This window comes from Mirounga leonina, unplaced genomic scaffold (assembly GCF_011800145.1).
Source record: "Mirounga leonina isolate KUSES-001 unplaced genomic scaffold, KU_Mleo_1.0 Mir_115, whole genome shotgun sequence".
Classification (NCBI taxonomy): domain Eukaryota; kingdom Metazoa; phylum Chordata; class Mammalia; order Carnivora; family Phocidae; genus Mirounga; species Mirounga leonina.
Window position 1 is genome coordinate 2,121,017 of NW_023270268.1, and position 15,720 is coordinate 2,136,736.

At 45.6% G+C, this 15,720-nt stretch overlaps 1 protein-coding gene across 1 annotated transcript in view; it reads left to right on the forward strand.

Moving 5' to 3' along the window:
* The window catches only part of SUSD5 (sushi domain containing 5), a 71,874-nt gene extending 61,004 nt beyond the window's left edge, over positions 1 to 10,870 (forward strand). Inside the window, exon 6 of the mRNA XM_034988129.1 lies at positions 9,017 to 10,870. Coding sequence (XP_034844020.1) covers positions 9,017 to 10,320 — 1,304 coding nt within the window. The 3' untranslated portion in view covers positions 10,321 to 10,870. The remainder of the gene's footprint in view (positions 1 to 9,016) is intronic.
* The last annotated feature ends 4,850 nt before the right edge of the window (positions 10,871 to 15,720 follow it).

Genomic DNA, 15,720 nt, shown 5'->3' on the forward strand with positions numbered 1-15,720 from the left:
AATATGATCAGGCTGGTGAATAGATCAGTGCCACACACTAGATTTTGGGCGTATTTTGGTCTGTTAGAAGAAACTGCCTCCCAAAATTTTAAAGAAATAAAAGCTTATATATGTACAAAAATAAGGTTAAATACAATGAAGGGATGGACTATGACTATAAAGATGAAAATTATAAAAGATTTTGTAAAAGGAATTGATAAGAAGTTGGTTGAAAAAAGAAAGAAGAGGATTTAAAAAAAAAGGGGAGAGAATGTGATCAGGCAGGAGATTAGAACAAAGCCATACACTAGAGATTTAGGGTATATTTTGGTCTGTAAGAAGAGACTGTATCCCAAAATTTTAAAGAGAGAACAACATATATATATATATACCAAAATAAGGTTAACTACTATGAAGGGATAGAATATGACTCTAAAAATGAAAAATAAAAAAGATTTTTAAAAAAGGGATTGATAAGATGTTGGTTGAAAAAGGGGAAAAGAAAAATTCAAAAAAAAAAAAGAAAATTAAAAAAATTAACTTTGAAAGACTAAAGAATCATGAGAAAAAAGCCATTAATTCTATGTGCAGTATTCCCCTAGCGCTGGCGTTCTGCCGTTCTCATTGATCGGTAAACTTGGCCTTGGCTGGCTGTTCTTGCTGATCTTCTGGGGGAGGGGCCTGTTGCCGTGGTTCTCAAATGTCTTTGCTGGAGGCGGAATGCCCTGCCCTTGCCCGTCCGGGCTAAGTAATCTGCTCGGGTTTGCTCTCGGGAGCTTTTGTTCCCTGCAAGTTTTCCGTACAGCTTTGGAGGCCGAGAGTGAAATAGCGGCCTCCCAATCTCCTCCCCGGAGGAGCTGAGAACTCGGGCCCCACTCCTCAGTGAGCCCCCAGAGAAAAGCAGTCACGTGCACGTGTGTGTGTACTTGTTTTATGCAGGCAGTATTATTCACTTAGATTTGCTCCCCACCCCGTATTTACCTGCTTCATTGTTCTTTCCTTCCTACATCTTGGGGCTTTCAGCAAGGATGCTTTCAGCAAAGATATTTTCACAGAGTAACAATTCTAGGTTGGCAGTTCTTTACTTCTAACACTTTTTTGTCTTAAAGATTTATTTATTTGAGGGAGAGAGAGAGCACGCATGAGCAGGAGGGGCAGAGGAAGGAGAGAATCCCAAGCAGACTCTGTGCTGAGCTCAGAACCCCATGCAGGGCTTGATCTCACAACCCTGAGGTCCTGACCATGAGATCATGACCTGAGCTGAAACCAAGAGTCAGTCGCTGAACCCAACTGCAACACCCAGGTGCCCCTCTTCTAACATGTTAAAGGTATCACACAGTGTCTTCTGGCCTTCTTTCTTTTTTTTTAAGTCGCTCTCAGTCTGTTGCTTTTTTGAAGGCTATATGACTGTTTTCACTGGTTACTTTTTTTTCTCTTTGGTTTTAAGCAGTTTTAATTTGACGTGCCTACATGTAATTTTCTATGAATTTATTCTGCCTGAAGTTTGCATTGACTCTTGAATATGAGTCTTCACGTCTTTTTCTCAGTTTTGTAAAATTCTCATTCTATTCTATTCCTTACAGTTTATGTTTACTTTTTAGTTCTGTCATGATGTTACATCAGTCCTCAGTTTGATTCCTGAAGTTTAAAATCACCCTTTTCATGACATTCTGTATCACCCCCACTTTGAACTTTTATTCTGTTGCACTCACTTTCTTCTTAAGTTCTGTAGTGTAAAACTGTTGTGAGGAATTCATTCTGTTCTGTAAATTCTTTCTGCTAAGTTAGGTTCTTTTGCCTTTTACATTCATTTTCCTTTCATCCAAGAGAGGGAATGGTAGCTAGAAGGGGATGACTTAGCAGAAGGGGTATGTAGTTTTACTTTTTTTTTTTTTTTTTTTTAAGATTTTATTTATTTGCGAGAGAGAGAATGAGAGACAGAGAGCATGAGAGGGAGGAGGGTCAGAGGGAGAAGCAGACTCCCTGCTGAGCAGGGAGCCCGATGCAGGACTCGATCCCGGGACTCCAGGATCATGACCTGAGCCGAAGGCAGTCACTTAACCAACTGAGCCACCCAGGCGCCCTGTAGTTTTACTTTTGCTTGTTTATCTGTTTGCTTTAAAATATCTGGGCTCTGCTCTCTCTTCAGAAAGGTTAAGTGTCCTATGCTGAGATTTACTTCACCTTCACAAGATGAAGTCCTGGCTTTGTGGATTCCATTAAGAACAGTCAGCCCTGCTGATTACTAGTCTGGTTCTCTCCACCTGCTTGGCTTCTGTCTGGGATTTGTTGACTCCTCGGTACAGTTTTTGAAGGGTGAGGGTGGGTTAGGAGTGGAGCCATGCTGCCTTTCTCTACTTTGCTCCAGAATCTTCTGTTTCTCCTCTGATAACTGTTTTTTGAAATTTGTTACAAAATATTATGTCCCTTTCCATGCATTGTGGTTGTTTGTAAAAACTTTTTCCTGATGCTTAATATAGTTTTTGCATTTTAAAAAATTCATATTCAACAAGCCTAGTTGTGTGCACACACACACACGTACTTTAAAAAAGGTGTTTCCTCATTTTGAAAGATATAGGGTGGAGAAGATATGTGATGCTGTTTTAGCTGCACCATTTGGATATTTTTAAACCTGGCATACAATCCACCCTAATGATAAGGTCATCTGCGCTTCTGCCCCTGGTGATATACTCAAGGAGTCTGGAGTGTGAGCAGTGAGGTAGAAGAAGGAGAAGGCAGAGCAGAGGGAGGGGCCGTCAGGAGAACAAGAAGCACATGGAACAGCAGCTGAGGAAATGGAATCAGGGTTTGGGCAGAAGAGAAAGGAAGAAGTCTGCGCAGAGGTTACAAGGACGTGTCAAGGCAACAAATACTCTGAAGTACTGGAAGATCCTGAGTATCCCTCACTCACACTTTTTAGCTGTTGCCTGTTTGGGTAGAGTTCTGTTTACCCATGGACCACATCAGGGTTGGCGCCTGCTGGGGGTTGTAAAGAGGTGGCTGCGAGGACCACAAGAGAACATGCCCACCCCACTACCCGCCTTTACGCGGGCCCCCGCCAGCTTTCACACTGGCAGAACTCTACAAATGTGGGCTCCTTTAGCCCTTATACCCAACGGTCGGTGAGCTCCAGTGGATGACCTGATAGAGAATAAATGCAGTGTCAGAATTTAACCAGAAATGACAGAAGTTCCATGGAATGAAACAGAACCATTTGTGGGCTCTCGACGGGTTGGTGTCTTGGGGCTGCAATGAGGCAACCAAGAAATACTCCCTAGTAAAATAACATGTGGTAAGAGGCCCTCCATTGCAGATCGTGCATGAGGTAATAGCCTGCGATTTCAAGTTGGGGAAAGCTTCTTGAGGAAAAATGGTCTTGGAGAGACCTGCTTCCTGCCTTTCCCCATCGTGAAAGGGGGCTGTGTTCTAGCTGAGAACACAGGCGTATTCATCCTCAACAGCAGAACCTCTGGGAGACAACTGGTATATGTACATTGTTTTGCAAACATATTATTTTTTTCCGCAATGCCCTAAAATACATTCTGGTTTTTTATTTATTTATTTTTAAAGATTTTATTTATTTATTTGACAGAGACACAGCAAGAGAGGGAACACAAGCACGGGGAGTGGGAGAGGGAGAAACAGGCTTCTTGCGGAGCAGGGAGCCCAATGTGGGGCTCGATCCCAGGACCCTGGGATCATGACCTGAGCCGAAGGCAGACGCTTAACTGACTGAGCCACCCAGGTGCCCCACATTCTGTTTTTTTAAAACAAAAAACAAGTTGGATACAGCATATTTGAGGCAAAAATGACCTGTCAGATGTGTGAAATGCCAAGTTTCTTTGCATTAGGACTAAACTTGGGTGGACATGGCTCACTTCCCTCCCTCATGAAGATGAATCTGCTAGCAGTGGGGAGGGAGTTCTCCTGGGGTGTCCTTTTATGATGGTAGGTGCGGGAGCACCAAGGAAAGGCTGGGAGGAGACTAGGTGTTTTCATGGGCCAGGCTGATTTGCTCACCTGCGTGTGAAAGGTGAGTGTGTATGTGTGTGTTGCACTCCCATGTATGTGTCTATATTCAAGTAGTACTTCAGTGGTGGTATCTTTCAGAGGTGTTATAAGATACTATGGTTATATGTCATTAATTCCTCAGAGATTGGAAACGAGCCCAAAGTCCTCTTGTGTTTAGAGCACTGTGTTCTTGGCACTAGATCTTAACTTTGAGCCATTATGAGGCAGGAATCAGGAGAAACTGGGAAGCTGAGTAGATATTCCTTCCTGTTTCTCCCAGTGCCAGTAAATATTTCACTCATTCAAGAATACCTATAAGAACACCTATAACGGGTTGGGCACCATTCTGCTCTAGGGATACAGTGACTTGGTCTCTGTCCTCGAGCCAGCTCATGGCCAATGTGTCAGTTTTTTCTACATAATAAACCACCCCCCAAAATGTAATGGCTTGGGGCGCCTGAGTGGCTCAGTCGTTAGGCATCTGCTTTCGGCTCAGGTCATGATCCCAGGGTCCTGGGATCGAGCCCCACATCGGGCGCCCTGCTCAACGGGAAGCCTGCTTCTCCCTCTCCCACTCCCCCTGCTTGTGTTCCCACTCTTGCTGTGTCTCTGTCAAATAAATAAATAAAATCTTAAAAAAAAAAAAAAAAGGTAATGGCTTAAAGAACACTCATTTATTTGGGTGCAATTTTCTGTGTAAGCAGTTTGGGCTGGGCTTACCCGGCTCATTCTTCTTCTTCTGGGCTTGGCTGGGTCACTCAGGTGAATGTGGTCAGCTCGCAGGTTGATGGAGCTGACTGGTTTAAGATGGCTTCAGTTGGAACAGTTGGCCTCTCCTCCACATGGCCTCTCACCCCTCAGTAGGCTGTCCGAGGCTTGTTCGCGTGGCAGCTGGGGGTGCAGAGAGAGAAAGAGAGAGAGAGCATGCAAGGCTTTCACTGTATTCTGTGGGTCAAAGCAAGCAACAGGCCAGTCCCAGTTTGAGAGCTGGAAAAAGAGACACCACTTCTTGAAGGGAAGAGTTATGCAATCACATTGCAAAAGGACTCAGTGCAGGGAAGGATGGAGAATCGTGGCCATTTTTGTGATCACCGTACCGCAGTCAGTCAGGACACACATGTTCAAACAAACAGTATAACAGCATTAAGGTCAGAGATTTAAGTCATGGCCTTCTTAAATGGCCAGCTGGATTCAGTATGACTTGTTTGGGTAAATTTTAGAGAAAAGTTGTGTTGTAGTGGTTTTGTTTCATTTTGTTGTGTTTTTAAGAAAAGATGGTTCTTGAATGCAAAACCTAGTCTTTATTCAGCAGGATGGGTGAGAATTTGTGCATACAAAAGCTTTGCGATTCAAGCTGGTAGGTCTCAGGACCATGGAATTCCATCCCCTATGCTCCATGAGGGCTGGGACTGCTTGTCCTGTTCACCAGTGACCTGGAGCCTTCGCAGCGTCAGACAGTGGGCACTCGGGGAAGTTTGTTGAATGTTGGAGCAGGTGACTGCAGTACTTGGAATGGAGGTACAGCGGAGCGTGAGGCATTATGACAGCAGAGAGCGTGTAGGGGGCCAGCCTGCCCTGTGTTGGAATTCTGGGATGCTCCTAAGCATGGTCCCGCCATTGATGTGGCTTTTGTCTGGGGATTGTGAACAGGACATCATGTGGTAGAAGGGTCTCCTGAAATAATTACTAGACTGTCTTTTTCTTTCTTTCCTCTTTCTTTCTTCCTTCCTTCCTTCCTTCCTTCCTTCCTTCCTTCCTTCCTTCCTTCCTTTCCTTCCTTCCTTCCTTCTTTCTTTCTTATTTTATTTTTAAGTAATCTCTATACCCAAAGTGGGGCTCAAACTCACAACCCTGAGATCAAGAGTCACGTGCTCTACCGACTGAGCCACCCAGGCACCCCTTTGCATTTTTGAAGACACAAATAAAGTGAATGCACTTAAATTTTAGGAGATCAGAAAGGACTTTTAAATTTATTTATAACTCACATTAAGGAAGCAAAATAAGGAGTCTTGTAAGAAATAAGCCAAATGCCCTCTAATCCAGTTTCAGAGCCTAGGAATTCACCACATGACAGCTCAGCACTCTATCTAGACCTTGGTTCTGGAGCTCTTTGCATTTGTGCTTTCCGAGTTGCAGACTGAAGTGGGGGAAGACTACTAAGATCTATTTCTTCCCACAGAACACTTCTCACACCAGCAGCCAATTACGCCAATCCTCCGTCCTGAGCCTCCTGTATTTCTGACCAACTAGCTATAAATTGGGGATTCTCATGACCATCCTCTCAGCCTCAGTAATTTGCTAGAAAGGCTCACAGAACTCAGGAAAGCACTTTACTTACATTTACCAATTATTATAGAGGATATTATAAAGAATACAGATGAACAACCAGATGTAGAGATATAAAGGGCAAGGTCTGGAAGGATCCCGAGTACAGGAGCTTCTGTCCCCGTGAAATTGGGGTGAGCTACCCTCCCAGCACGTGGATGCATTCCCCAACCTAGAAGCTCTTTGCACCCTGTAGTTCAGGGGGTTTATGGAGGTTTCATTATTTAGGCATGATTGATTCAATCATGGCCATTGACGATGGACTCCACCTGCAGCCCCCTTCCCCCTCCTCACAGGTCAGGGGCTGGGGCTGCAAGTTCCAACCCTCTGATCACTTGGTTGGTTCCTCTGGCAACCAGCCACCATCCAGAAGCCATCTAGGGGTCACCTCATTAGCATAAATTCAGGTAAGGCTGAAAGGAGCTTGTTATGAATAACAAAAGATGTTCTTATCACCCCCATTGCTTAGGTAATTCCAAGGGTTTTAGGAGCTCTCTGCCGGGAACCCGGGGCAAAGACTAAACATATACTTCTTATTACATTGCAATGTCCTAGGGAGCCTTTCTGTTTTAATAACTAAGTATGACTTCCAGTAGGACTTGACTTTCAAAGACCACTGAGAATGGGGAAAGCCCAGTGGGCTGCTGTCTTCTGAGGACACAGCTCCTTGAGCCTTCCTGACCTGCTATCCTTACATTCTGGTCTCCTAACTGCGGGGCCCTTTGTTCATTCTTACTTGGCTGGATTTAGACTATTTCACAGCATGGCCTCAAGCAAAGAGCAAATCAGGATTTTTAAAAGATATGTTTTTACTTAACATACATACCTATCGTAAGGGGACAGATCAATTAATTATCAGAAAAGAAACAAAGAAATTAGCCACCACACAGGTCAAGTAGAATGTTGCCAGGATCCCCAAAGCCATGCTTGTCCCCAGACTTAGTCATCACCCCTTCTCTCCATCCACCAACCTGACTTTTAACATCATAGATTAGCTTTGCCTATTTTTTTTTTTAAAGATTTTTATTTATTTATTTGAGGGAGAGAGAATGAGAGAGAGCACATGAGAGGGGGGAGGGTCAGAGGGAGAAGCAGACTCCCCGCCGAGCAGGGAGCCCGATGCGGGACTCGATCCTGGGACTCCAGGATCATGACCTGAGCCGAAGGCAGTCGCTTAACCAACTGAGCCACCCAGGCGCCCAGCTTTGCCTATTTTTGCACTTTATGTAAATAGAATCACACAAAGTGTATTCTTTTGTGTCTGGCTTCTTTTCCTCAACATTATGGCTGTGAGATTCATCTATGTCCTTCAAAAGTAATAGTTGGTTCATTTTCATTGATGTACAGATTTTCCTTGTACAAATATGCTATGGCTTATATCAGCTCTGTGGTTTAGGGACATTTGAATCATTTCCAGGTTTTGGCTGTTAGGAACATTCATGTGCATGTCCTTTGGTGCCCAAACACTAGATACCATCGGTTTACACTAGATATTATCAGTCTGCTTACTTTTAGCCATTGTGGTGCTATGGAATGGCATATTTTTATGGTTGTAATTAGCATATCTCTATTACTAGTGAGGTTGAGCACCTGTCCACATGTTTAATGACTACTTAGATGTCTTTTTTGTGATGTGCCAATTCAAGTATCTTTGCCAACTTTTCTATGGCTTGTCTGCCTATTTAGTATTGATTTGTAGGAGTTCCTTATGAATTCTGGATAGGACTCCTTTGGAGATAGTATGTGTCACAAATATCTTCAAATCTGTGGCTTGCATTTTAACTCCCTTCATGGAGGCTTTTGATAAACACAAGTTCCTATAGTTAATGTAATCCAGTTATCTGTCCTTGTGCCAATACCACAGTCTTTTTTTTTTTTTTAAGATGTTATTTATTTATTTGACAGAGAGGGACACAGTGAGAGAGGGAACACAAGCAGAGGGATTGGGAGAGGGAGAAGCAGGCTTCCCGCTGAGCAGGGAGCCCGATGCGGGGCTCGATCCCAGGACCCTGGGATCATGACCTGAGCCGAAGGCAGACGCTTAATGACTGAGCCACCCAGGCGCCCCGCCAATATCACAGTTTTAAAAAGTACTCCAGTTTTAGAGTAAATCTTGAAATTTTGTAGATTTCAAGAAATGTTCTTGGTTCTTTGCATTTCCATAAATTTTTGCATCAGCTTGTCAATGCCTGAGATTTTTACTAGGGTTGTATTAAATCTGTATAGATCAATTTGGACAGAGTTGACAGCTTAACAATTCTGAGTCTTCCATTACATGATCATGGTATATCCCTTCATTTAGTGAGGTCTTTAATTTTGCTTGGCAATATTCCGTACCACTCCATGTTGAAATCTTGCACATCTTTTGTTAGCTTTATTCCTAGGTGTTTGATTTTTTTTAATGCTATGGCAAATGGTGTCTTTTAAAATTTTTGTTTCTGTATATTGCTGGTATATAGAAATACAGTTGATATTTTACATTGACAATAGACCCAGTGTCCTTGATATACGCATATATTAATTGTAACAGTTTATATGTAGATTCTTTGGATTTGTCTGTGATACACAGTCATATCATCTGTGAATGACAGTTTTATTTTGTCTGTTCCAGTCCTTATGCTTTTTATTTCCTTTTCTTGTGTTCTACGCTGCTGGCTCTGTGACCTTGGACCTAATGGGGTTTTTCTTTCTCCCCTTCCAGATGCAGCTGAGGCACATATTGACTATGAGGATAATTTCCCGGATGACAGATCCGTGTCATTCAGAGAGCTCATGGAGGACTCCCGGACAGAGGCAGAGGAGGACAGAGGTCCGGGAGAGGCCTCTGAGGAGGCTCCAAGACAGGACCGTCTGGTCTCCATTTCTGTGGGGAGAGAAAACATAGCCCAGGATACAGCCTTTGTGCCAACTACAGGCTTGTCCATCATGGGAAGCAGTGTCCCCACAGACCTGCCAGGATCCCAGCTAAACCAGAAGTACTTGTTCTGGTTTCCTGCTGAGAACTTCCACAAGCCTGAGCTGGAGAAAGAGATGAATGATGGCACCAAAAAGCAGTTTCCAGCTAGAGACAGCCATAGTAGCCCAACACCAGCTCCAGGTGAACCTGAAGCCGAGGTGATCTATAGCAGCACTCGTGGTCCTTTGGGGCCATTCTTGGGTAGGACTGACAGCAAGACAGGGGACCCAATGGTGAGCAGCAGTGATGAGTCCTGGTTAGATGGCTACCCTGTGACCGATGGGGCTTGGAGGAAGATAGAGGCAGAAGAGGAGGAAGAGGAGGAAGATGGGGACAAGGGAGATGGGTCAGTAGGGCTGGAAGAGAGGGTTCCCGTTACTCCTAATCAGCCCATTCCTGTAGAAGTTAAGAAGCCCGGGAGTACCACCCTCACACCAAGTGACGACATGACCCGTAGTTCAATTCTTCCCTCTCAAACACCAGACGTAGAAGCTTTGGCTCTCAGACCAATAAATGTGTCTGAAACTGAGAGTCCGAGCAAGGGAGATGGTGACTTGACCAGGTACCAGTCTACTGTTCCCTGGAGCTTTGCCACAGAGACATCTCCCATGGCCACCCTACCCTATGAACTCACCAGCTCTACCCTGGGGACGGTGACAACTGCTGTCCAGCAGATGCCGAATCGCATTCCCTCAACTATCATGGTGGCCAGCCAGATTCCAGGGGAAACCATTGCTACTGAGGTCCAGGATAGTTTCCCATACCTGCTGTCTGAGGAATTCTTGGGACAGGAAAGCCCTGGCCCAGGTGCAGGTGAGGAGCTTCTTCCAAGTGTGGAGCCGTGTATAGGGGATGGGTGTCCCGGCCTCAGTAGAGGCCCTGTCATTGCCACCACTGTCACCATCCTGTGTCTGCTGGTGCTCCTGGCAGGCGTGGGGGCAGTGTGGGGCCACCGTAAGTGCCAGCACAAGAGCTCCATGTACAAGCTGAATGCTGGGCAGCGGCAGGCACGGCACTACCACCAGCAGATTGAGATGGAGAAGGTCTAGCCACCTTCAGAGCTGGCTCTCCCAAAGCCACTTAGGAGGAAAAGAAACTGCCACGTCTCATTGATAAACACTGATAATTCATTCACTAGAGCATGAAACAGGTGGAGTAGGGCTCGTCTCTCTTTTTCTCGGGTCTTTGTTCTATAGGCCGAGAAGTCCCTCTGGAGGCACCTGGTAGGACAAGAAGGCTCTGGTGGCATCATCATACGCATCAGTATCTCCTTAACCAACCACCCTGGAATGTACTGTGCTGATCTCAGACCTGTGCTCAGGCCCTAATTCCAGTATGAGGTCAAAACTCACCTCTCACTTCATCATGCTCTTGTCTCCATTCCCTTGTTTTAAGAAAAAAAATTATTAACTCCATGACCTGAAATTTTTAGAAAAAGTGTGATAAACTGAGCACTTGAGAGCAGTGTTATTTAGGATAGAGATATTTAATTGTTGGGGGTGGGACATAGAAAAGTAATGGGTTATTTCGTTTTAATGTTGTGACATTGTGAAGGCAAATGAGCCAAGAACCAGGACATAGTCTAGAAGCTTTTGGTTTCTTTTTAATTTTTTGTTGAAATTGGAGGGAGAAAAAAAAAAAAAAGAAATCCGAGAGAATTTAGGACTGATGCTTTGTTGGGGTGGGGAGGGAGGTGAGGAGTAGCAAGACACATCCACCTTTGTTCCTTCCATTTTGTAGGACAGACCATTGTTTTTTTAAAAAACACGTGATTAGTTTTGGGGACACCTGGGTGGCTCTGTCGGTTAAGCGTCTGACTCTTGATTTCAGCTCAGGTCATGATCTCTGGGTCCTGGGATCGAGCCCTACATTGGGTTCCGTGCTCAGCAGGGGGTCTGCTTGATGATTTTTCTCTCTCTCCCTCTCACATGAATAAATAAGCACATGCTCTCTCTCTCCCAAATGAATAAATAAATCTTTTTAAAAATAAAAGAAAAAATTAAAAAACGGTTAGTTTTGTACCAGTAAGCATCATCTCTTCTTGGAAGCAGTGACCTAGTTGTCCTTGACCAGCCTGTGCCTAGGAATGCCCTAGAATTTTTCGCTGAACTAACAAAACTCAGTTCTTGGTTTCCTCTCTCAGGATTAACCATTTCTCTGAACCCAAGTAAGAGGGAATGACACGGGAGGAAAACAATGTTTTAAGCGGACTAAGATATCAAGTATGGGTACCTATTCAGTGGGAAAGCAGAGGAATTAAAAAGGAATACGAAATGCTCTGTGCTGACCTCCTCTGTACTCTGTTGTGGCAATTGGGAGCTCCGTGGAAACATCATGAGCCCAGGATGGACTCCTCCTGGCTATTGAGCAACCCATTTCCTAGTATCTGGGCCGTCTTAGAATGGCTCAGCACGTTTACAACAGTGGTTCTCGGAGCATGGCCCCCAGACGGGCTGTATCAGCTCAGCAGGAAGCCGAAGCCGTGGGGGCGGGGCTGAGCCAGCTGCGCGGTGAGGAGCCCTCCAGGTGATTCTGAAGCACTCAAGTTTGAGAACCGTTGCTCTGTCGTGAGAATCGTGAGCTTCGAGCCGGCGGAGGCTCTGGCGGCTCGGACGGTGAGGAACACCTACAGCTTGCCTCGCCGGGAAGGCCGCGTTGCCGCGTGCCCCGGGCGCAGCGTCCGACCCTGCCATCTCCGGTGGGCGCCTGCACATCCGCACGGCAACGAAGCACGTTTTATTTTTACAGTGTGAGTCACCTTCTTAGAAACAGTCTTCAGTGGTAAAAAATGGTGAAGCCTGGGCATTGATTTTGGGACCCTAAGTGTCTACGTGCTTTTATGGGGCATGAGAGAAATCCTGATCGTTACAACTGAAACGTTGGTGGTGGTCCTTGACCTAAGGAAAAAGGAACTTGCATAACATGTTTTCCACCCTGCCACCTCTTTCCGGTGCAAGCTTTGGAAAAATAACTGGCTAAGTAGCTCTAAAGGCAATGCAGCAAAATCAAAGACGCTAGTCCCCATTACTGGGTGAAATGAAGGCCTGAAGCTATGGGATGGAACACCTCTGTGTCAGGTGAGATCTAGAATAGGACTGAAATACTTTCTGCATGTAGCCAAAGCAAAACACGACAGAATAGACGCCAGAGACTGTATATATTTATAAATTAGATTCTTTTCTAATCTATGACAAGATAACTTTTCTATTGTTAACTATATAAAATAACTCCCATCTCAACATTGGGATTGTGTTATTTGACTATTATTATGTAATAACCCAAGAACACTGACTTAATACCAACACAAAAATAGGTAATGGTAATACGAATGTATTAATAAATTTATTACAGATACATTAATACATGCAAATGTATTATTTTATAGATATGAACTACATGAAAACAAACCCAACACATCAGTTTTTAAGTTTTTATTGATTTGCTGTCATCTAAATTAATGTTACAGGGGCACCTGGGTGGCTCAGTCGTTATGCGTCTGCCTTCGGCTCAGGTCATGATTCCAGGGTCCTGGGATCGAGCCCCACGTTGGTCTCCTTGCTCAGCGGGGAGCCTGCTTCTCCCTCTCCCACTCGCCCTGCTTGTGTTGCTGCTCTCGCTATCTCTCTCTCTGTCAAATAAATAAAATCTTTAAAAAAAAATAATGTTACAGGATCTAAAAATGCATATGGAAAGGGAATGATGAAAACATTTGTAAATCTAAATTATGTCATCATGCATGTCTTGAGACATGTTCATGAAAATTGAGGGTGGGATGGTCCATCAACACAAAGCTTCTGAGATCTTTAAAATAAATAATTATTTCCCCTAAACGGTTGCCAAATGTATTTTATATCTGGGTTACATCATGATGTAACCTCTAGCCTCAAGGAGAGCACAGCCCCGCTGTCCAACGGTGGCCTGAAGGAAGCAGGGTTCACCCTGCAATCTTGGCAGCACGTCCCAGTGGCAACCTGAAGTCAGAGGGTGAGGGAGCCCAGGCAATGTCAACCATAAGGGTCAGGCCCCTGGGGTGCAGGGCAGGCTGAGAAAGAGATCTGGAGAGACAAATGGAGAGATGCAGCTCAGAGAGCATCAGCACCAATCCCATCTGCCTTATGTCCCTTTACTTCTGCAACCTCCAGGAGGCCAGGCATGCCTCCCAGGTTCCTCAGTGTCACGGACACTGTTGTGCCCCGCCCAGATCCCCTTCACTCTGCAGGTGAACCCATCCTCCAGCTGCCCTGAATGTTGGCTGCTAAAATGCTTCTCCAGAGGATTGCCTTCGGCCTGATGGGAGTTCCTTCCCAGGAGTCAGACCCACCTCATCATGGCCAGGGCAGCCTGCAGCTCGGACGGGCATGGGCATACCTGAGGCCTGCCTCCCTGCCTGCAGCGGGGCCAACCCTTGGTATCACTCGTGCTCCTGACCTCCCATGCGATCAGCCTAAGGCTGGTTTCCCTCACACCCCACTTCAGAGCCTTCCATCCCACACAAGCCTTCCCAAGCTCTGGTTCCCTGCATCTCCCCTCCTCCTCAATCCATACTTCTCCCCTGTATCTTGTGGATTTTGGGGCCAACTCCAACAAAACGCCCCGCCCCCCTTCACACGGCTACTGTTTGAATACTCCATGCCCTGTCTCCGCTACTGTCCCGTCTGGTCCCTCACTCTTTGCACCTGCTTCCTCCGCTCTTTGTCTCCTTTCTTGCCCTTTACTGACATGCACGAAACATGGAAGCTGTTAGTGGTCATACCTGAAGGTGTTTTGGTCCTTGTTTGAAACGGTACATATTTTATCACTTCTCCGATGTTGGCAGCAAGGGACCAGCTCTTTAGATCAAAAGCAAGCCCTGGAGGGGCGCCTGGGTGGCTCAGTCATTAAGCGTCTGCCTTCGGCTCAGGTCATGATCCCTGGTTCCTGGGATCGAGCCCCGCATCGGGCTCCTCGCTCAGCGGGAAGCCTGCTTCTCCCTCTCCCACTTCCTTCCCCTGCTTGTGGTTCCCTCTCTCACTGTGTCTCTCTGTGTCAAATAAATAAATAAAAAATCTTAAAAAAAAAGCAAGCCCTGGATCCCAAATGTTTAGATTTCCTTGAAAAGAGAACCTTCCTGGGAAGAGGAATGAGTCCCTGTCTCCTGAAAAGGCCCTTGGCCCGCGAGGCTAGCAAGGATCCCCTCCGCTGAGTAAGATCCCAGAGTCCTTGGGGTAAGGGTTCTGCTTTGCTAGACGACCGTTAGAAATCTCAGGGACCTGAGAAAACAGAGCTCATTACAACACGCATCCTCGAATGACGGGGTGTGGCTCAGTCCCACCCAGTAGATAAACAGTAGAACATAAGCAAAATAAAACATTTAATGTGATTTTCCTAAAAAAAAAAATCTTTGTTTTCAATGACTTTCCAAGTCCTAATTTCCTGTAAGAATGGGATTGCACATACGGCCCTGGCCAAGGGAAGGGAGGGGAGAGAGACACTGGCAACAATGTTCATAATCTGGCCTCCTGATTGCCACCTTCAAGTAGGCCTGAAAACCCGTCCATCTTGTATCTGTTGGCCAAATTGCTTACTTCCTTCTTATTTTCTTATAAAATGAGGCACCAGTATCTTACCCTATCAGCTCCGAGAGAATAGTGAGCCAACCTGTTCATTCAACAAGCCACCAAAGCCAGGTATTTGTGGGGAGGCACCAGAGTGGGCAGTGAGAGGGGCTGGGGTCAGGCTGCTCCCACACCTGTCCCAGGGGGAGAAGGGCCCTACCGTGGGGCATAAACCACAGCGCTCCTGACTGGTTTCAGGGACAGGAGTGGCTCAGTCAAGGCGAAGCTGGGCTGTCCCGGTGTCTTCCCTGTCGGGGACATGCTACAGGGATGGACGGGGTGGGGAACGGCCCTAACCCTGGCTGCAGGCACAGGAAGTCCTATGCACAAAACCTTTGGCTGAGGCTTATTTGAGGTTCCTTTCCCTTTCCCCCGCTTGTATATAGTTGAAACTCTCCACACTAGGTCATTCAAGCCTGCAGTCACCAGAAAAAAGAAGTCGCTGTTCGGGGGATGGCAGATGATCAAGAGCGCAGACAGCTGTGATGAAGGATTAGTTGTGGGTTTTTCTCAGGGCCTCGCTACAAACTGGGTTGCAATTCCATGTGCAAACACTATTAAATGAGAATGTTTTCTCTGGCACCAACCCACCTTTCCCCCACGGTTTCAGTATTGAATTAAAAAAAAAAAAAAAACTGAAGTAGCTTAGGTTTACAGCTCACATTCAAAACTTAAAAACATTATTTCCATAAAGGTTGGCGGGAACCGGCGGCTGTTTATCCCACCAGCAGTCATAATAAACCCTTCCCCATTGACAATGGAACAGATCATTTTTTGTTTGCCACTGAGTTTGGTTCAATAAAATGTTTGTGCTCTTAAAATTCCCTTAGTAAGAACTCCTAAAAGCAGCATTTC